This window comes from Primulina tabacum, chromosome 3 (genome assembly GCF_025594145.1).
Source record: "Primulina tabacum isolate GXHZ01 chromosome 3, ASM2559414v2, whole genome shotgun sequence".
NCBI classification, from domain to species: Eukaryota; Viridiplantae; Streptophyta; class Magnoliopsida; order Lamiales; family Gesneriaceae; genus Primulina; species Primulina tabacum.
Genome location: NC_134552.1, coordinates 26,004,797 through 26,028,328, shown reverse-complemented (window position 1 = coordinate 26,028,328; position 23,532 = coordinate 26,004,797). Strand labels below are relative to the sequence as shown.

The following is a 23,532-nucleotide window of genomic DNA, read 5'->3' as shown; positions in this document are numbered from 1 at the left end:
GTAGGAAAATAATTTTTTTTTCTCTTCTCCGCCTCTGTCATCTACTAGACGATGCCTTAGTAGGAAAATAATCTTTTTTCTCTTCTTCCCAACTCTGCTCCTCTACTAGGCACAACCTAAGTAGGAAAATAAAATTTCTCCCCGCCCCAAGTCTGCTCCTCTACTAGGCGCAGCCTAAGTAAGAAAATAAAATTTTCTTTTCCACTATGCTCCTCTACTATGCGATGCCTTAGTAGGAAAAATAAAATTTCTCCCCGCCCCAACTCTGCTCCTCTACTAGGCGCAACCTAAGTAGGAAAATAAAATTTTTCTCCTCCACTCTGCTCCTCTACTAGGCGATGCCTTAGTAGGAAAATTTAATTCTTATCTCCATCACAATACAACAACATTCATGAACTTGAAAAGAAGAACTTGATTTTATTGAATTACAACGAATTACATAGAAAGTTCAGAAAATAAAATACTTCAACGATAAAATCAGGAATAGTATTTCCTAAGGTGGTAAGCTTTCCAAGGTCTCTTCAAAGCCCTGCCTTGCACATTTTTCAAGCAGTAAGCTCCAGAGTTAAGCTTTTCAATCACTTTGAAGGGACCCTCCCACTTTGGGTCTAACTTCCCTCTCTGCTCTTCTTGCACCTTCCTCAGGACCAAGTCGCCTACCTGGAAGCTTCTCTGAATGACTCTCCGATTATAAGATTGCGCCATGCGGTTTTTATAGGCTTCCATGTGAATGCTCGCGACTTCCCTCTTTTCTTCCAACAGATCAAGGTCTATGGCACGTTTCATATCATTATCTTCATCATAACACATTACCCTTGCAGATTCCAAACCAATCTCAGCTGGGAGCACCGCCTCATTACCATAGACCAGACTGAAAGGAGTTTCTCTGGTTCCTTCTCTCGGAGTGGTTCGGTACGCCCATAAGACACTTGGGAGTTCATCCACCCAATTGCCATTAGATTTGTCCAGTTGAACCTTTAGACCCTGCACTAGCGTCCGATTAGTCACCTCCACCTGCCCATTACTCTGCGGGTAAGCTACAGAGGTAAAGACTTGTTGTATCTTCATCTCTTTACATCAGGCTTGGATCTTAGCTCCTTGGAACTGTCTTCCGTTATCGTATATCAGTTTCCTGGGCACCCCATACCTGCTCACTATATTCTTCCACAGGAACTTCAGTACGTCATTTTCAGCGATTCTGGCCAACGGCTCTGCTTCAACCCATTTCGAAAAATAATCAACTGCTACCAATAGAAACTTTTTCTGTGCGGGAGCTATAGGAAAAGGCCCTACGATATCCATTCCTCACTGATCAAAAGGACAAGCAGTGACGATACCCCTCATCAACGCGGCCGGCTGGTGGTGCAACCGGGCGTGACGTTCGCAGCTATCACAAGACATCACCAACTCTTGAGCATCATGCAGCGCTGAGGGCCAACAATAACCGACGAGCGACACCTTCTTTGCCAAAGCGTACGGCCCCAGGTGATTTCCACAACACCCTTCATGAATTTCCCAGAGCACATAATCAGCCTCCTGATAACTCAAGCATCGAAGAAGTGGTCCGGCGAAGGATTTTCGATACAATACCTCTCCGATCACCACATAATGCGAACATTTTCTTCTCATTCATGAGCTTCCTTAGGGTCAACAGGAAGTTTTCCCTCCTTCAAGTAATCAGTTATAGCGGTTCTCCAATCCTCTTCTTCTTGCTCAACCACAGGTGAACTCGTGTGAGGTGTGAGTTCGACTTGAAAGACCACATCTGGTCTTCCAACTTCCCATTGTCCCAGCCATTTTGGCTAGAGTGTCTGGCTTCTCATTTTCTTTCTAGGAATCCGTTCAAACGTGACCTCGGTGAATTTTTCTCTAAATATGTTCACCTCTTGCGCATACTCAATAAGCTTTTCATCTTTCACATCATACAATCCCTTCATCTGCAGCGCTACCAACTGTGAATCAGAAAAAACATGTACTCGGGTAGCTCCCACATTTCTGGCTCCTTAAACTCCTGCCAACACAGCCTCATATTCTGCCTCATTGTTGGATGCTCGAAACTCCAACCTAACCACTAACTTCACCTCCTCCCCAGGTGGTGAAATCAATATTACCCCCACCCACTTCCATCCTTAGAAGATGAACTATCAACATACACTTTCCAAGGGTCTTAATTTTCATGATGCACGGTCTCAGCCAGAAAATCGGCTAATGCTTGTGCTTTAATAGCTGTTCTCGGCTCATATTGGATGTCATACTCTCCTAGATCAGTAATCCACTTAATCAAACGGCCAGACATATCCGAATGAGTGAGGATTCTTCCCAATGGACTGTTGGTGAGCACCACAATTGGATGAGATAGGAAGTAGGGCCTCAAGCGCCTCGCTGTCATCAGCAAAGCCAAAGCCAATTTTTCCAACCCAGAGTATCTGATCTCTGCCCCTTTTAGTGCATGCGAAACATAGTAAAACGGCTGTTGAACTGATCCCTCTAGCTTGACAAGGACCAAACTCACAGCCCCTTCAGTGGCAGATAAATATACCCACAAAGGCTCACCTGTTGCCAGTTTGGCCAGGACAGGAAGCTCAGCAAGGTACTCCTTCAATTCTGTGAAAGCTTTCTCGCAATCTGGACCCCATTCAAATTTTTTCACCTTACGCAAGGTCCGGAAGAAAGGTAAGCTTCTGTGGGCGGACCACGAGATAAAACGTGCCAGTGCAGCAGTCCTCCCTGTCAACTGCTGAACATCTTTGGGTCACGGGGGAGAGACCATAACTTGGATAGCTTGAACTTTCTCGGGGTTGGCCTCAATCCCCCTCTCTGTCACCATATAACCCAAAAAATTTCCACTCCTCACTCCGAAGATACACTTTTCAGGATTCAACTTCATGCCGTAGGATCTGAGAGTGGCAAAGGTTTCCACCAAATCAGGTATGAGCTGGGCTGAGTCTTTTGATTTTACCATGATGTCGTCCACATACACTTCGACATTCCTTCCCATCTGCTCAGAAAATACCCTATCCATCAATCTTTGATACATGGCTCCGGCATTTTTGAGTCCGAAGGGCATGACCACGTAGCAGAAAGTTCCTTCAGAGGTGATGAAGCTCACTTTATCTTGGTCCTCCACAGCTAAAGGGATTTGGTGATATCCCTGATAAGCATCCAACGTACATAGATATTGATGTCCCGCTGTGGAGTCCACCAACTGATCTATCCGGGGCAGAGGATAACAATCTTTAGGGCACGCCCTATTGAGGTCTCTGAAGTCCACACACATCCTCCATTTCCCTGAACTCTTCAGAACAAGGACGACATTCGAGAGCCAAGTAGGAAATTGTACTTCTCGAATGTGCCCAGCATTGAGCAACTCTCCCAACTCATTCTTTATAACTCTATCTTTCTGGGGCCCGAAGTGTTTTTTCTTCTGTTTCACGGGACGAGAATTCGGTAAGATGTTCAATCGGTGTTCTTCTACATCTGGGCTCGTCCCTGTGAGCTCTTGGGCTGACCAAGCGAATCCGCTGAGATTAGCTTGTAAACAAGTAATGAGTTCTTCCCTGACCTTTGGTTCAAGGTCAAGGGCTATTCTGAGCATTTTCTTATCGGGCCCCAATGTCACGATCTCCGGCTTTTCATCCATCACCTCCTGAACCTCCTTCAATACCATGGGCAACCCGCTTCGCCCCCTTCTAATAATATTGACCTCCACACGTGCCCTCTTCCCCTCTTCTTTCACTATTCCTTCATAACATTGTCGCGCAACTTTCTGGTCACCACACAAGACCCCTACCTCCTTCCCCACAGGAAATTTCAACTTCTGATGATACGTGGAAGCTACAGCTCTGAAGTCCTTTAAGGCCGGCCGTCCCAGGATTCCATTATATGATGAGGGGGTATCCACCACAGTAAATGTTATCATCTTTGTTACCAGCGAGGGTCACTTCTCAAAGATAGGGGAAGAGTAATCTGACCCAGCGGCGGAATGGCATGTCCCGCGAACCCATACAGAGGATTGGAGACTGGATCAAACTCGAATCCTTCCACCTTCATCTGACCCAACGTGCACTTAAACAATATATTTACAGAGCTCCCATTATCAATGAAGATACTTGCCACATCATAGTTGGCAATGGTGGCTGTCACCACCAAAGCATCGTTATGAGGAGCCACGATACCTCAAAGGTCTTCCGGCCCGAAGCTGATGACAGGATCTTGGGGTAAGTCTGCACTCCTGAATATCTCAAAATTCTCCATTCTCCTCCCGTGTGCTTTCCGAGCTCGCCCAGAGTCTCCATCAGTAGCACCCCCGAGATCATGTGAATCATTCCTCTCGTGGGTTGGTTATCTTTGTCTGCTCTCCTCCTCGGCTCAACAGGTTCCCGAGGAACATCCTGACCTCGCCCTTCTCTTCTCGGATCTCCGACCCTCTGGTTGATCCAAGGAAGACCTGGACCTCGCCTAGGAGACGGGCGAGGTTTCGGTCGGTCCCCGGATGCGGATCCCTCTCGTCTGTCCATCGGAGGCATCCTAACACCGCCCTCCGCTTTCTGCGACTTATCCCACCTCCCTCTGGCTCCCTCACCTCCATTACCTTATCGCGATTCCTGTTCAGAGGGACATGTGATGAGAATTGTCCTCTACTTCTATTTCTGTCCTCCACTTCCCCTGAACCTCTCTTCCTACCTCCTCTCTCTCCTCCTTCCATCCTACTTCCCCCAGGCCGCTGCTCCGTCCTTCTATACCGTTGGGCATCTTCTAGATTTACATACTTCTCCGTCCGAGCTAGAAAGTCATCATAGCTCGACGAAAGTTTCTTGACCAGTGATTTAAAAAACTCCCCTCCTCTCAGGCCTTGGGTGAAAGCACTTATCATGATGTCCGGGGTAGCCGGTGGTATCTCCAGCGCTGCATTGTTAAAACGCTGGACAAATTCTCGCAAAGTCTCAGACTCCTGTTGCTTCATGAAGAACATGCTCAAATAATTTTTCTGGTGCCTCTTGCTGCTAGCGAATCGGTGCAAGAAGGCAGCTGAGAAGTCCTCAAAATAACGTATGGAGTTAGGCTGCAAGGTGTTAAACCACAGCTGGGTTGACCTCACCAACGTGCCCAAAAACACCCTGCATTTCACTCCATCTGTATACTGATGCAACAGAGCCGCGTTCTCAAATCTCCTCAAATGCTCTTCTGGGTCGGTATGTCCATCGTATTCTCCAACATTTGGTTGTCGAAAACTCGGGGGAAGTCCTTCCTCTAGAATGGCAAGAGAAAAAGGACTTCCTCTCTTGGGGGCCGGCGCTTTGCTTCCCATCTGCTGCCTCAACATCCGTATTTCCTTCCACATCTCTCCAATTTCCGCATTCCCTTCACTTGGGAGGGGTTGTGTCTCTTCAATCCCACTCTGCTGGCACTCAACATTTTCCTCTCGCTCCTGGCGAGTGGCTTGCTCTTCAACAAACATAGATTCTTGGTTCTTCTTCATAGCCTCATCCACTGTCCGAGTGATAATTTGGCCCAACTGCTCCAGGGTCAAGTTCCCCACATTTTCATTAGGACGGGGTTGCTCGGATCTTGTATCTTGGCGAGGTTGTTCAGTTCTCGTCTCCTGACGGGGTTGTTCCTGCCTCGCCTCAGCATGAGACTGTTCGGGTCCCCTCTGAGGATGCGATGATGCTGAGTTAACTCTTCTGCTCCCTCTCCTCCCTACCATCTCTACGTCTCAATTCAAATTTTCCCACAGATGGCGCCAAGTGATACTCACAAGAAATTTAGGGTCCGATTTCAGCTAGTGTCACTAGTCCAGACGCAGGTTTCAAAATTGTCCCGAGCCTGAAATCACGAATAAGACCGTTAGAAGGGGCCAGGAGGGTGTCCTGGCGTAGCCCTCCGACGCTCAACTCAGAGACTGAGGATATAAGTGGAGAGCAGCTATGAAGGCTGCTGAAAAACAATATAGTGAATGAATTAACTGAACACTCAAACCTGGTATTTATAAGAGAATACTTGGACCTTTGATGAACTTGTTTTCCATTTGGGCTAGGGATGAGCCAAGGGTAGTGGGTCCATCCATGGGGTATCAAATTTTATTTGAAATCTTACCTTTCCTGCCCTTATACCATGAAGAATTTTGTTTTGGGAAGAATGAAAATATTTTAGATTTTATGAACTGTTAGTTATATGAATGGCAAATAATTTACGAGCTTCTTTAATTTCTTTTTTCGTGCTCAGCTCTATGATAACAATCTACAAGTTTTCAGTAATTTCTCCGTCGTTCTTCCTACTTCATGTCATCAAAACACATCTTAATTATTATTGATATAGTATGACAAAACATGCTGAAGGTGCATTCATATAATGAACCTTTATTAACAGCTTATTCACTTCCTCAAATTTGCTAAATTTACTTTCTAAAACTTATAATTCCCCTAAGGGCCAGCACAACCACCGGAAAAAAAAGAAAAAAATACAACTTGTTCGATAAAAGTACCAGTGATGCGACCTCATTCAACTTTCTGTGCAACAAGTAAATGAAAGCCAAGAAAAAAAAACTAAGATCCAAATAGATTATGAAAACTTAATTGATACCCTGGAAAGGGCTTAGGTCATTCTTGAACTCAGGCGGAAAGAGAAATTACACGAGTCAAATTCCAATTTCATCCAAAGAGTAGAGCGTGGGTAAAATTTAGACATGATACTTTCGCCCGACTAGGGTGACCAGGGTACTCCAGCCCGACCAAGGTGACTAGGGTACTTTCCCCCGACCAGGGTACTCCAGCCCGACCAGGGTGACTAGGGTATTTTCGCCCGACCATGGTGACCAAGGTACTTTCGCCCAACTAGGGTACTCCAGCCCGACCAGGATACTCCAGCCCGACCAGGGTGACCAGGGTACTTTCGCCTGACCAGGGTACTTTCGCCTGACCAGGATACTTTTTCCAGGTTTCAGGTCACCCGACCAGTATGGGTCACCATGCATCATTAGCATGATAATCAGTGCCCATGACAAGACCCGAACAGTATGGGTCGCCGTGCCTATTAACAGAGGACAGGGCATGGGCAGTTGTCAGAGGACATGGCATGGGCAGTTGTCAGGCGACAGGGCATGGGCAGTGGTCAGAGAGTACAGGGTATGGGCAGTTGTCAGACGACAGGGCATGGGCAGTTGTCTAATCAGGTATAGTGTCCATGCACTATAATCGAGGTCATATTTTCCCCTATAAATACCCAGGTTTGCTCATTTAAACAGATATGGCAATCTACTGCATTCAATAAAATCTCTCTCTACTTGGTGAGCCTTGTACTAACTTGAGCGTCAGAGTGGCTACGTCGGAAACCCTTCCGATGCCCCACTGACATTATCTTGTTGACTGTGTACAGATTGTCTGACCCCGGGTCATCCCACCAAGACAGACAGAGCACCCGGACAGACCAGGCCAGAGCACCCGAGAAGTCCAGGACAGAGCACCCGGGAAGTCCAGGACAGAGCACCCGGGCAGACTAGGCCAGAGGACCCGGGAGACCAGGGAAGACCACCCGGGATCATCCCATCAGGCTAGGTCATACTCATCCTATCTTATTAAAATCTTTACAGGGAAAATACACTTCTCTGCTCAGGTAGATTGCCCACCCCAGCTCAACCAATCTACCTGAACATCATCATTAATTATAACATAATGATTTAAAAAGTGAAAATCGAGAGAACAAATGACGTCTAAAGCAAATCTTAGAAAGATGTATTATAATAGTTCTTCATTTTGAAAGTCTGGGAATGAGTAATAAGTAGTTGACATATTCACTGCTCAACATATAATCTGCAACGTATTTCAAGTTGACAATTAATAAGAGATAGATACAAAAAGGTTGGAGGTTAAAATATTTATTTTTTTAAATAAGGACTATTATAATATCTTGCAAAGTAATATTAATATATGCATTGTTGGATAATAACTCAAATATTAAAAAACACATGTGCTATACTCCACAAAACTAACATTATATGGTCACTAACATACCTTATTTATAGTTTAGAACTATTGTTAAGCAACTATATACTTTGAAATCAAACAGTATATAAAAGGAATAACATTGCTTAGAAGGTATAAAATAAACAACTGTGTTTAACTCACCCGCAAATAATAAACAGAGCAGCAAGTAAGAAAATAAAAACCTTGCCAAAATTCAAAAGACAACAGTTAAGAAAATGTACTTTCATTTTAGGAATCTGAGCTAAGAATAAGTAAGTAATCAAGGTTACACATTCTTCTTATCTCATCAATAATTGAGCATTCATTTGATTCACTTATCCAAAGATATTCTCCACTATCAAAATTCCACAGTCAGATACAACAAAGAATCCTAGAAGGGCCATACTCTAATGCTAGGAAATTCTTTAGAACTTGTATTTTTTAAATTCCAGGAAACGAAGAACTGTATGGTTAATAATACAACTGTACAATAACAACCAAACGAAAAAGTTTACTCACACATCCAAACATTATTAAAATCCCATATCCTCATACTGACTAAAAGCTCAACATTCCAGGTGGAGAAAAATAACATGGATGCCGCTAAAAGTGGTTCAAACTAACGATTGAACAAAACTTCATACCTCTTAATGATTATACCAATATAATTAACCTTCCATATTTATGCAGAAATCAGAATTGGGAAAAATATAACTACAAATCAAGATATCACTTTTGAGATGTGAACTGGAAGATTTTTGTGAACGATAAATTTTCAAATAATTTACGTGATACAAACGATAATTATCTTTTATTATGTTAGGATCAGTTGTCTCAAGTAAAGTGTTTAGAAAGGGGGTTTAAATAAACACTTAGGATTTTTGGGTTCTTTTTGGAATGTGAGTCAATTCTTTGAGGAACTCATATCGAAATCTTGTATGTTAATATCAATTAGTTAAGTAAAATAGTGCGGAAATAAACCGAAAAATGGTTTTGAATATTTTGGCTAGGGTAATGTAAAAAACGAAGGTAAGGAAAATGAACATTCGGGTTTTTATGGATGTTAGGAGATTTCAAATGATCCTACATTACCCCTTATATCTCAAGGATAACCCGCTTCAGATTGAATTAAACACTGTCAAAATAAGATTCTTAGCTTTTCTTAAAACTTATCAGTTTATAAATGAATTGCTCAAATGAGTAGCTTGATTGCTATGAATAAATCAATGAAGTGTGAGCTTGAGATTCGGAAACTGGATATGAGTTTTAAAATGAATCGCAACTGACTCGATAACTTGTTATTTTTTGAGTAGTTGTGTAACTGATATTCGCGTGAAATCCTCTCTTGTTATCTTTTTTCCACAACTGAACTCCTCAGCTATTTATAATCTTTGATTCCAACAATCACATTGAAATCATTTATTAATGATGTCCGTTGAGTCGTCTTTTTGTCCATGTAGACATCCTTCTGACAATAGTACGAAGTAACAGACTGTTATGCATCGATTGATCTACTCAGGTATGGAATGCAAGTTTGTCTGCTGAAATTCAAAATGCAACTGATGACTTGTCCAACTGATCAGGAGTCAAACTGGTCGACTAATCAGTTCAGCTGGTCTTGTTTTGGTAATCAGTTCTAACTATTGTCCTTTCAGTTTGAACTCTTTGTTAACTTCAGTTTTAGTTTAACTATATCAATTCTGCGAATAACACATTCAGTTTTGATCTTTAGTTCTGATATCCAATCAGTTTGTCAATCTTCGAATCATCAGTTTTGAGACTTATTTAGGTTTTTGAGAACTTTAGTTTATTTACTTCAGTCCTACTTAATCTATTTCCGTCCGATAATTCTTTTCAGTTCTAAGACCAGTTCAGTGCTATCAGTTCGGTCACTGTTCAGTTTGGATTTTCAGTTCAGTTACTGATTGGTTTGTCGAACTCTAAAACTTATAATTTCCCAACAATTTCCCACTTTTTTGTGTTTGAAATAACTTAAACTTTCTGAACTGATTATCTGAAACTTAGATTTTCTGAACTGATTTGTAGATAAAATAAGTCTTCTGAAATGTACAAATTTTTACACAAGTAAGAAAGAAATTTTTATAAATCTTTAAAGAGGCAAGTATAGATTCGCACAAACATTTCAAAACAAAAAAGTTACAAGATATTGAGCTCCCTCAGACTGCTAACTGATATTGGACTATGTTCACTTTTTACCTTTATTGTCAGCTGGTCCTTTATCAGTTTTGCTATCTAGTTCACCGCGCTTCTTGTTGGTCTCACTCTTCTGCTATTCCTTCTTTTTGTCAACACCCGCCATTTTGGAAAATAGGAGGAATGTTGAACTAATCTGTGCAGATATTTTAGCCAACTGATCTTGCACAATATCAATCTTCTTTGATAAGCTTGTGTGCACAAAGTCAATCCTCTGGCTGAGTAGTTATTGGGAGGTGTCAAGTTTTGGTGTCATGACTTTCTCTCTTTTGTTCTTTTCAGTAGTTGTGAACAGGGCATACACTTCCTTGGTTAGTTTCTTCAAGTCTTTCTTGATCTGATCCTTGAGAGTATCTAGACTTAAAGAATGTAGCAGCCGAGTTGACTGGATCTGATAGATTGTTGACCCAAGATATGTAAAATTGGATTTAATATTCTCGAGCATCACATTAGTTGCGATTGGCAGTTCAGGAGAGAAGTATTCAGAAATTTCCTTGGCTTTCCCTTTCCCACTAAAATCAACTGTAAGGTCCAAAAATGCTATGACGTAATCCAACTATATGCAAATCTAGGGAAATTATAAAATGTTTAATTAAATTATTTTAAATGCATTAATGTATGTCTAAAAGCATGTTTACATGTTTAAGTAAAACGTTTTACCTTTAACATTTTTCGATGCTCGATCGAGAAACGAAGACCGGGGACTGGTTAAAGAAAATGTTTTTATTAGATAATTATTTTTAATTATTTAATATATGATGTAATTATTATGTGATTTTCGAAAATATGATGTTTTAGGATATTTTTTTTTACATGTCAAGTTTTATTTTAAACCGGTAATCGATTTTGACAAAATTAAGGACTTTTTGAGTGTTCGTTTTAAATTTTTGAAAATTTATCAAAACAAACTATTTTACATATACGTTATTGGGCTTGATGGGAATGTTATAGTAGGATTTTGGGCCAAGGTCACAACCTTTTAATATTTTAACATTTAGGCCCATTATCTCATCATTCTTTTCATTATTTTCACTCAAAACCCTAGCCCCGGCCCTCCCCCACCCCTCTCACGGCCAGACACACTCACTCACACAGCAGGATTTGTGGCCGATTTTTCAAGGGAAGGAACGTTGTCCCGTCCCTCCGGTGTTCGTTTCTCGTATCGTTTGTGTGAATTTTCTAGCGTTGAGACGCAAAGACACGTCCTATACCATCGTTTTGTCATCATTCACATCATTATATTATTATTTGTGTGTGTGTGCACGAAAAATGGCGTATCTAAAGATATATGCACGTATGGATCGAATTTACATGGAAAACTTCTCATTTTCTTCTATGCATCTCATGTTTTTGGCATGGCTTTAAGGGAGCTGCTAGGTACAGTGTTTAACGGTCGAGTCACAGCAGGTTTGAAGGTGTTTATGTGCTAGAATCGAATAGGGAGCAAGACATGTAGAGGGCCAATTGGATAGTAAGGTTTTGGGGGAATTTTGGTTCGATCGGATAAGGGAAGGAGGCAACGTGCATGAGACTGATTTGAGCCATGGTTGAGACCTTGGTGGGTAAGGTTGGAGGCTTGGGACAACCCATGGATGGCTGGTCGTAGCGTGTGGCTTCGACCGAGAGGGTAGAGGCGTGCGATGGTCATGTTGGTGCTTTCGGGTGAACTAGCACGCAAGGGCTAGGTCGATACAAGAGGTTTTGGTCTTGTCCTAGGTGGGTCTGGTTTGGGTCTGGTCGAGGATGGTTTGGACTAGGTGTAATGCCCGAGATTTGACGTGTTGTTAATCTGAAATGATTCGTTGATAAATTGATATGATTATGAGAGGATTAATAGGGACACGATTTGATTCAGCATGCGAGATTTAATGTGCGAGGACAGTACCATTCGAGCACATGCGCGAAATGGGCAGAAGACCTCGCGCATATGCGCGACGTGTATCCGCGCATGTGCGCGAGGGTACCCGAGAGTTGTGAAGAATGCTGAAGGACCTCGCGCATATGCACGAGCTGCCGTGCTAGGAATGCGCCGAGACATATTGTCTCGCGCATTTGCGCCGATGAAGGTCGCGCACATGCGCGAGACGTGTTGCTTCAAGGGATGAGCCACCTATCCTTGGACATGCAATATATATGTATTCTTTCATTCTTCAGCCAGGAAACGGAAAGGGAATTGCAGAGGAAGTGTTAAATTCCTTCGTAGAGTTTAATTCGATTTGAGGAAAATCCGTCCGTCTAAATTTGAATCCGACTTCAGTACTGTGTTCCTATCGACGCAGGCTACAACTGGACGTAAGTTTTACTAAGTTTTGATATGATTTGTATTGTGATATTGTCAGAATCGGATATGATTCATATATGGTGTTCTTGACATGTTAGACATCGTATAATCGAAACTGGATTGAAGAACGGATACCGTATAGAATTGTTATGATTTTCTGAGTTGATATGATTGAGATTTGATATCAAATTGGTGTTGTTCTTGATTATGAGTTGTGGTAATTGATATCTGTTGATATTGTATTGACGGGGATATTCAGATTGTTCCGTTATGCTGTTGATTTTCAGTTAGATTCAGACTGATCAGATTCGGTATTGATTTGAGCAGTATATTGATATTGTATTTCTTGATATTGTCATTGCCAGATTGAGTATTGACATACTTCGAATTCTAGACTTGAACGTTGTCAGAACTGCAGCTAAAGAAAGGTATAAGTCAATGTCGAACTGGGAGAATGACTCGAGTGTGAAATACTTGAGTTTCCCTAAACCACATACTTATTGTTATTGTGTGCATTGATTTGATTGATTTGCTTATTCTATTGATTTATAGAAAGCATGTATTAGACAATTGGTCTTGTGAGAGACGGGTCTGATGATTATGGAATCATCACGGACCCATTGCACATTGTCACCGAATAGTGATTGGCGGAGATTGCCAAAGTCTGTGACGGATAGGTCAAGACACTGGATGTTTGGTTATATCGATGTTTGATTAGAAGTAGAATTTACTTCTTTTACCGAAATTCGATATAGGAATGCCAACATCTGGAAACCGGGATCCCTAGACTAGGAATGAGTCTAGTCTGAGATATGGAGTCATGAGTTGATTTACAGATTTAGATTGAATTATGCTTTCAGATTTTGATTCATATTACTGATATCTGTCTCATGCTTTATATTGATTATATAATTGCATGTATCGTTGATTTATACTGGGATATATTTCTCACCGGAGTTATCCGGCTATTGTCGTGTTTGTATGTGTGCATGACAACAGGTGGGACAGGATCAGGGTCAAGGAGATAAAGAGAGATCGTGAATAGAGTGGAGACTACGGACTTGGATACTAGGTAGGGTTTGAATACTTGATATGTAGTTGTTAAACCTTAGTTTTAAATGACTGTATATGGTACAAGACTTGTACTTTGTTTCGATGTATATATTCGAATGAATTCCATTACGTTCCGCACTTGATACTTGTATAAAAAAAATTTTTAGACCCTGTTTATTATAATTGATTTAATTATTCCCACAGATGATTAAGAAATGAATTAGCGTTCGGGTCCCCACAACAGGTGGTATCAGAGCAATAGATTCTTTAGATTGAGATAGAAGCTAGGGAGCGGGGTAGATTGAGTTTTCTTTCCTTTCTTTTGATTGCTAGCATGATTTACTGCTTTAATACATGTTTACCTGATTATCTGACTTTGATATGGTAATGTGTATTATTGAGATTGAATCAGAACCAATTCTTGATCAGAGGTAAGACGATCAGAAGGGAACTGATATATATTTGTCAGATTTGATTGCCAACCCTTTTCATAATCAGATATGCCTACTTGAAAAATACCAGAACAGGGTAGCACTTAGAATCCTCCAATGGATGTGACAGCAACACCGATGGAAACATTGTTGAAGAGATTTCAGTCGTTCCATCCACCGAATCTGAAAGGTACTGGGACTTCAGTGGATTGTGAGAGTTGGCTAGATGATATTGAGATGCTGTTTGAGTCCTTAGATTACACCGATGAGCGGAGAGTGAAACTGATTGGGCACCAATTGCATGACGTAGCAAAGAATTGGTGGATTACGACGAAGAGAGCACTGGAGCATCGAGGTACGACTATTACCTGGAATGTATTTAGAATTGAATTTTATCAGAGACTCTTTCCAGTGTCGTATAGAAAGGACAAGGGAGCGGAGTTTGCAAAATTGAGACAGGGACAGTTGAACATCGAGGAGTATGTGGCCAAGTTCTCTACCTTGCTGAGATTTGCTCCACATGTGGCTGAAAACGACGAAGCCGTTGCAGATCAGTTCATTAATGGCCTAAATCCTGAAATATTTACATTGGTGAACACGGGACGACCGAACAATTTTACTGATGCCTTGAACAGAGCCAAAGGAGCCGAAGCTGGTCTGATGAGACAGAAGAGAGCTTCGTTTGTGCCTCTAGCACCGAGACCACAGCAACCACCTCCCCGGTTTGAGAGTGGCAGCAGCAGTGGTGGAAAGAAAGATTTCTTGAAAGCCAGAGGGAAGCAGTTTAAGAGACTTGGAAGCAGTTCATCCAGTTCTAGTGGCTCGAAACAGATCGGTCAGGGCCAGAGTTATACAGGAGTCTACTGTAGCACTTGTGGAGGGAAACATGCCACAGATCAGTGCCGAGGAGTGTTTGGCAGTTGCCGTATCTGCAGACAACAGGGACATTTTGCTAGAGTCTGCCCACAGAGAGGTTCTCAGAGATCACAGGGTGCCGAATCATCTGGATCAGCGGCACAGACTGATAGACGCTCAGTTGTTGTTCATTCATTCCAGCCAGCACCAGCTCAGTCACAGCAGAGGCCAGTAGGTAGCCAGACAGTGAGCCAGCCTCCTAAGACAGCAGGCAAGAGTATTTGCTTTGACAGAGGAGCATGCTCAAGAGGCAACTGACGATGTTGTTGCAGGTAACTGTTTTATTTCTGGTTATCCTGCATATGTATTGATAGATACTGGTGCATCGCATACATTCATATCTGAGCGATTTGCATTGATGCATTCTTTGCCTATTGAGTCATTAGCTGCTGTAGTGTCTGTCTCTTCTCCTTTGGGGACAGGTTTGGTATCAGTGAAGTCTGTGAAACATTGTATGCTACAGTATGATGGGCATGAGATTGAGTTAGACTGTGTTGTGCTTGGGTTGTCTGATTTTGACTATATTATCGGTATCGATATGTTAACCAAGTACAGAGCCACTGTTGATTGTTTCCACAAGATTGTGAGATTCAGACCGGATATGGCTGACGAGTGGAAATTTTACGGTAAGGGTTCTCGATATAGAATTCCTTTGATATCCGTATTGTCTATGACTCGATTGTTACAGAAAGGAGCGGAGGGATTCCTTGTCTATTCAGTTGATTTACTTAAATCGAGTCCATCATTGGCGGATTTGCCAGTGGTTTGCGAGTTGCTGATGTCTTCCCAGATGAGATTCCTGGTTTGCCTCCGATTCGAGAGATAGACTTCAGTATTGAGTTGATGCCAGGTACAGTTCCGATTTTGAGGGCTCCGTACAGGATGGCACCGATTGAGTTGAAAGAGTTGAAAGAACAGTTGGAAGATTTACTGGCCAAGGGATACATCAGACCGAGTGTTTCGCCTTGGGGTGCTCCAGTATTGTTTGTTCGAAAGAAAGACGGTTCTATGAGACTCTGTATCGATTACCGGCAACTGAACAAAGCAACGGTAAAGAATAAATATCCCTTGCCTCGTATTGATGATTTATTTGATTAGTTGCAGGGTTCTTCTGTTTATTCCAAGATCGATTTGAGATCTGGAGATCAGCAGCTGAGAGTCAAGGATTCTGATATCTCGAAGACAACATTCAGAACCAGGTATGGACATTATGAGTTTAATGTCATGCCGTTCGGTTTGACTAATGCTCCAGCTGTGTTTATGGGTCTGATGAACCGCATATTCCAGAAATATCTTGATGATTTCGTTATTATATTCATTAATGATATCTTGATTTATTCGAAGAATATGATTGATCATGCCGAGCATTTGAGAATTGTATTGAAAATTTTGAGGGATGAGAAACTGTATGCCAAACTGTCCAAATGTGAATTCTGGCTGAGACAGGTTGTATTTCTGGGTCATATTATATCTGGAGACGGGATTTCTGTTGATCCTAGCAAGGTTGAGGCTGTGATCAGTTGGCCAAGACCGACTTCTGTACCAGAGATACGCAGCTTTATGGGTTTGGCAGGATTTTATTGTCGATTTATTAAAGATTTCTCGAGCATTGCCAAGCTGATTACTCAGCTGACTCAGAAGAATGCTCCATTTGTTTGGTCTGAAGAATGTGAGACCAGCTTTCTTGAATTGAAGAAAAGACTGACCAGTGCACCGATATTGACTATTCCATCAGGTACTGGTGATTTTGTGGTTTATTGTGATGCATCTCACCGAGGATTGAGTTGTGTTCTGATGCAGCGAGGACATGTTATTGCTTATGCCTCGAGATAGCTGAAGCCACATGAGATTCGTTATCCAATTCATGATCTTGAATTGGCTGCCATTGTATTTTCTTTGAAGATATGGCGACACTACCTTTACGGTGAGAAGTTTGAGATTTATTCTGATCATAAAAGCTTGAAATATCTATTTTCACAGTCAGAGATGAATATGAGACATCGAAGATGGCTTGATTTGCTTAAAGACTTTGATTGTGAAATCAAGTACTATCCGGGGAAAGCCAATGCAGCAGCAGATGCACTGAGTCGAAATGTATGTTCTTTATCCTTATCAACGATTGGTGTTTCGAATTTGATAGAAGATTGCTGTTTGTCTGGATTGGTATTTGAGACAGATTGTAGACCGCTGAGATTATGTGCTGTTCAAGTCGAACCAGAGCTGATACTGAGAATCAAAGAAGCAAAGAAAATTGATCAGAATGTACAGAATTCGATTGCTATGGTCAGAGCTGGACATCAATCGGAATATCAGGTTCATGATAGTGTTTTGTATGTGAATAACCGTATTGTTGTGCCGAATGTTTCAGATTTGAGACAGCGGATACTGACAAAAGCGCACAACAGTCGTTTTAGTATTCATCCTTGTGTCAGGAAGATGTACAATGATCTGAAGACACAATACTGGTGGAAACAGATGAAAGCTGATATTGCTACATTTGTATCCAAATGTCTGAATTGCCAACAGGTGAAAGCCGAGAGAAAGAGACCAGGAGGTCTACTGCACAGTTTATCTATTCCTGAATGGAAATGAGATCACATTTCCATGGATTTTGTGACGCAGTTACCGCGTTCCTCCAGAGGTTGTGATGCGATTTGGGTTGTGAGTGATAGATTGACCAAATCAGCATGTTTTATTCCATACAAGATGACGTACAGACATGACCAGATGGCCGATATTTATGTCACAGAAGTGGTCAAATTGCATGGAGTGCCGAAGTCGATTGTATCAGACCGTGATCCTCGGTTTACTTCACATTTCTGGTAGATTTTACAGTAGGCTCTAGGTACGAAGTTACATCTGAGTACAACATATCATCCACAGACCGACGGACAGTCGGAGCGGACTATCCTGACGCTGGAAGATATGCTGTGTAGAACCCGTAAATCAGTAGACGTATAAGCCATGCATAATTCTAGATTTTTAAATTTAATTGACTTCATTGCATGATTATTTTAAATGCATTTGTTTGAAGTTAATTATTTATTATTTCAGTTCAGCAGTTTGATTTTTAGCATTTCAGTATTTTCAGTGAGGCCGGACCGGAGTTGGAGTTTTGAGATAGAATTTAAGATTTGAGAAATATTTCCAGAAGTTAATTTAGCTAGCAAGTAAGTTCATTTAAGTTAAAAAAAGAAGTTTAAGGAATTATTTAAGTTAGTTGAGGATTTTAATTTAATTGTTTGAGGTGATTAAGAAATGAGCTCATTTAAGTTACTTAATTAAGGGGTTAGCTCACTAAATTATTTAAAGGATTAGTAAGGCTTTCAAGGATTATTAGTTGACTAGATAATCAACATTCCCCTTTATTTTATCATGCATTTTTCGGCCACCCTTAGTGCTAGAAGATTCATTTTCCAACTCACCAACTTTGACCAATTCTTTGCATGTAATTAGTAGGATAATTCTAGGATTTTTGGGAGCACAATTTAATTAAATAAATGGACATATCCTAGTCTAGAATCAAGCTAAATTTCGGCCACCACCTCCTAGAAGCATCCACCAACTCATTTGATATCAATTCAAAATTCAAATTCAAAAGGGGAGTGGACTTGGTCTTGATATGATCCTATTTTTGTGCACCCTTCTCCTCACCTTCATAACCATCACTCCCCCCTCCACCTCCATCGAAAATAAGACCCCTTTTCATTAGAAAAAACGTGGATAGCAGCTAGGGAGAAAGGGAGAAAAATCGAGAGCCAAGAAAGGTAGAGAAGCAAGCCACTCCGTCTCCTCCGCGCCGTCTCGTCTCTTCTTTTCGTTTTCTTTCGAAACGAAACCAGGCATGTCTAGATTTCTTTCAAACCTCAATCAAGTCATATTATCATTTATTTTTCAGTACATGATCATGTTTTAGCAAGCAAAAACCGAGATACATGTCAAAATATTTTTGGAACACACATGCAGAATTTTCGAATTCCTTGGCAAGCTTCACGGTTTCCTTTGTTTTGTGAGTTTCAGGTATTGGATCGACTCCAGGCTCCCAAGGCGGCTTATATACATGTAGTAGGATGCATTAGGACCATGTTGGTCCATTCAAACCCGCCCCATGCTTGCTGGAAATTCAGAATGACAGCAAGTCCCTTAGGTGCAGAAAAATGTGGTTCGAAAATTCAGTTTCTTGTCGAGGGGTTGGATCTGATCTTGGCTGCCCCAAGGGCCTATAGCCATGGTTGGATCACTTCCCTAGCATGTCTAAGACGTGACTAAGTTGCCCTTTTGGTGGCTTGGTCCATGGCTCATCGGTTTTTAAATAATCAACAAGAACAGCCCCCCTCCCCTCTCGGCCCTTCGGTTTTGACAGCACATGTATTTCGAGTTGGTTGGCTTGGTGTGGATCTTGGTTGGCCTATGACCCTTAGCCACGGTTCATATCATGCTCCTAGATGTCTAGATCATGCCATGGTCAATCAAATGGCCACTGGAACGACGCAAGACATCGATCATAGCATAAACACTACACACGCATGCACGTTGCTCTCGGTTGGACCCTTCGGTTAAGATTTGGTGTGATGCGGATTGTGGCTGGCCTAGGGCCCTTAGCCATGGTTCAAATCATTCCTTGGGATGTTGGTAAGAGTCTCTGGTCGGTGGTTCACGCCCCTAATGGCCGATAGTCTCGAAACCAATGCAAGTCTTGTAGTGCGCAGCTGCTGTATTTTTTGACAGCAAGTATGCTGCTGTTCAGAAGCGTCGTTTGAGTTCTTGGTTGGCTTTTAGCCCATGGCCTTGGACTGGACAGTGCCTCATTGAGTTAGGAAGGTCATGTTTTTGACCGTTCGTCATTTGGATCATTTTTGAGGTCGTACGAGAATTTACGGTGCAATGTGCCAAATTGACTCTCGAAAGAGCGTTTCGTGTTTTGGCCTCCATTCCACCTAGATTTCGACCCTATCATTTTAGGAACATTATTTTATGATTTTTCAGCGTATTTTAATCATGACTATACGTCGGTTCAGTGTCGGTTCAGGTTGGCTCGGAGTCATGATTAAATGCGAAGTCATTAGGCGTCATAGTCGCATCTTTTGAACGTAAATTGCATAGTTGGTCATGTTTAAGCTATTGCATATTTTTCATGGCACAGTTAGGTTGCAGCGAGCCTGGGAACGATCCAATCCAATCCAGTTGGTAAAATTACAGGAATTTTCATTATGCCAGTTAATTATTTTACGTGCATTAAATAGAAAATGATTATTTTTGAGATTTATGCGATATGGCTTGTGGTTCATTCACTATGTGGGAGTGTTATTTTATACGGTCGCCAGTGACCGATCAGTTCAGTATGGTACCACCCGGTCGCCAGTGACCGGCCAGCTCAGTTCAGTTTCAGCCTCCCCGGTAGCCAGTTACCGATCAGTTCAGCTTAGTGCAGTGGCCACAGGCGTAAAACATAATCTCAACAGAAAATTTTACCAGATATTTCAGTACAGGCTCCAAGGAGCAAATATTTTTACAAGGATTTTCCAGTTCAGTTATGCACGTATTATAATTGCTCAGTACAGATTATCTTCAGTATGCCTCAGGACAGGATATTTTATCTCATGCATATTTTAAATTCATATTTTTACTCGTTACCTGTGATATATGCATGCTGAGTCTTTAGGCTCACTAGACTTGATTGTTGTAGGTACTGATGAGGCCAGGGCCGAGGGCGGGGACCAGTGAGCCAGCTTAGGTCGGCAGTAGTGGCACCCGAGGACCTCAGAGCAGCAGTTATTATTTTTTTCCGCAAACAATTTTATCAGTCGTTGGATATTTTTAAATCGTTGTTGTTGGCAAAACTTTAATTTTCTTCCGCTGCAATATTTTGAAATATTGAACTTGATTCACCAGTGATTTTATGAATGAGGCCATTTAAGTTCTTTTAAAAAGAAAATTTTTAATTTTCCGCAAATTTTCAAGAAAGGAGTTTTAGGCCCTTCACATGCTGAGAGCTGTAGTGCTTGATTTTAGCACTAACTGGCAAGATGCATTGCCGCTTTGTGAATTTTCCTACAACAACAGCTATCAGACGAGTATTGAGATGGCTCCTTTTGAGACGTTGTATGGAAAGAAGTGCAGATCCCTTCTGTATTGGGATGTTATCTCTGAGGTACCGGAGATTGGACTTGATATGATCAGAGATATGACTGAAAAAGTGAAGCTAATTCAGAAGAGAATGAAGACAGCTCAAGATAGACAGGCCAAATATGCCAATATTCGACGTAGACCATTAGTATTTGAGGCAGGAGACCGAGTGTTCTTGAAGATTTCACCTTTCAGAGGAGTTGTCAGAATTTGCACGAAAGGGAAGTTGTCTCCACGATATATCGGGCCTTATGAGATTCTCGAGAATATAGGAGATCGTGCCTATCGACTCGCCTTACCGCCTTCTCTATCTGGGATACATGATATCATTCATGTATCATTATTGCGGAAATACCTGCCTGATGCTTCACATGTTATTCAGCCAGCCGAGGCCGAACATGACGAGACATTGAGCTATTTTGAAAAACCGATTCAGATTCTAGATCGTAAGGAAAAACATCTCAGAACGAAGACAATTCCGCTTCTGAAAGTTCAGTGGAGTCGTCATGGCATCGAAGAAGCTACCTGGGAGACTGAGTCAAACATGAGACAGAGATTCCCAGGGTTATTTCATTGATGTGAGTTTTATATTCAGTATTCTAGTATATACTTCTTATTGATAGGATTGATTGCCTGTGATTTCGGGGACGAAATCGTATTTTAGGGGGGAGAAATGTAATGCCCGAGATTTGATGTGTTGTTAATCTGAAATGATTCGTTGATAAATTGATATGATTATGAGAGGATTAATCGGGACACGATTTGATTCAGCATTCGAGATTTAATGTGCAAGGACAGTACCATTCGCGCACATGCGCGACAGAATGCGCGTACATGCGCGAAATGGGCAGAAGACATCGCGCATATGCGCGACGTGTATCCGCGCATGTGCGCGAGGGTACCCAAGAGTTGTGAAGAATGGTGAAGGACCTCGCGCATATGCACGAGCTGCCGTGCGCATATGCACGAGCTGCCGTGCTAGGAACGCGCCGAGACATATTGTCTCGCGCATATGCGCCGATGAAGGTCGCGCACATGCGCGAGACGTGTTGCTTCAAGGGATGAGCCACCTATCCTTGGACATGCAATATATATGTACTCTTTCATTCTTCAGCCAGGAAACAGAAAGGGAATTGCAGAGGAAGTGTTAAATTCCTTCGTAGAGTTTAATTCGATTTGAGGAAAATCCGTCCGTCTAAATTTGAATCCGACTTCAGTACTATGTTTCTATCGACGCAGGCTACAACTGGATGTAATTTTTACTAATTTTTGATATGATTTGAAATCGTGATATTGTCAGAATCGGATATGATTCATATATGGTGTTCTTGACATGTTAGACATCGTATAATCGAAACCGGATTGAAGAACGGATACCGTATAGAATTGTTATGATTTTCTGAGTTGATATGATTGAGATTTGATATCAAATTGGTGTTGTTCTTGATTATGAGTTGTGGTAATTGATATCTGTTGATATTGTATTGACGGGGATATTCAGATTGTTCCGTTATGCTGTTGATTTTGAGTTAGATTCAGACTGATCAGATTCGGTATTGATTTGAGCAGTATATTGATACTGTATTTCTTGATATTGTCATTGCCAGATTGAGTATTGACATACTTCGAATTGCAGACTTGAACGTTGTCAGAACTGCAGCTAAAGAAAGGTATAAGTCAATGTCGAACCGGGAGAATGACTCGAGTGTGGAATACTTGAGTTTCCCTAAACCACATACTTATTGTTATTGTGTGCATTGATTTGATTGATTTGCTTATTCTATTGATTTATAGAAAGCATGTATTAGACAATTGGTCTTGTGAGAGATGGGCCTGATGATTATGGAATCATCATGGACCCATTGCACATTGTCACCAAATAGTGATTGGCGGAGGTTGCCAAAGTCTGTGACGGATAGGTCAAGACACTGGATGTTTGGTTATATCTATGTTTGATTAGAAGTGGAATTTACTTCTTTTACTGAAATTCGATATAGGAATGCCAACATCTGGAAATCGGGATCCCTAGACTAGGAATAAGTCTAGTCTGAGATATGGAGTCATGAGTTGATTTACAGATTTATATTGAATTATGCTTTCAGATTTTGATTCATATTACTGATATATGTCTCATGCTTTATATTGATTATATAATTGCATGTATCGTTGATTTATACTGGGATATATTTCTCACCGGAGTTATCCGACTATTGTCGTGTTTGTATGTGTGCATGACAACAGGTGGGACAGGATCAGGGTCAAGGAGATAAAGAGAGATCGTGAATAGAGTGGAGACTACGGACTTGGATACTAGGTAGGGTTTGAAAACTTGATATGTAGTTGTTAAACCTTAGTTTTAAATGACTGTATATGGTACAAGACTTGTACTTTGTTTCGATGTATATATTCGAATGAATTCCATTACGTTTCGCACTTGATACTTGTATAAAAAAAAATTTTAGACCCTTTTTATTATAATTGATTTAATTATTCCCACAGATTATTTAGAAATGAATTAGCGTCCGGTTCCCCACACTAGGGTCGATGGATA

The 23,532-nt window shown here is 41.5% G+C and overlaps 1 protein-coding gene across 1 annotated transcript; it reads right to left on the bottom strand.

Annotated features, from left to right (window-relative positions):
• Window positions 1-1,305: 1,305 nt before the first annotated feature.
• On the bottom strand, window positions 1,306-1,629 carry LOC142538620 (uncharacterized). The gene has a single exon (XM_075643934.1). It carries the CDS (start codon window positions 1,627-1,629, stop codon window positions 1,306-1,308), a length of 324 nt encoding a protein of 107 aa, XP_075500049.1.
• Window positions 1,630-23,532: the final 21,903 nt, after the last annotated feature.

What these genes read in the sequence shown, in the direction of transcription:
- LOC142538620 (XM_075643934.1), bottom strand. Translation starts at nt 1,629, where the DNA reads ATGAGAAGAAAATGTTCGCATTATGTGGTGATCGGAGAGGTATTGTAT.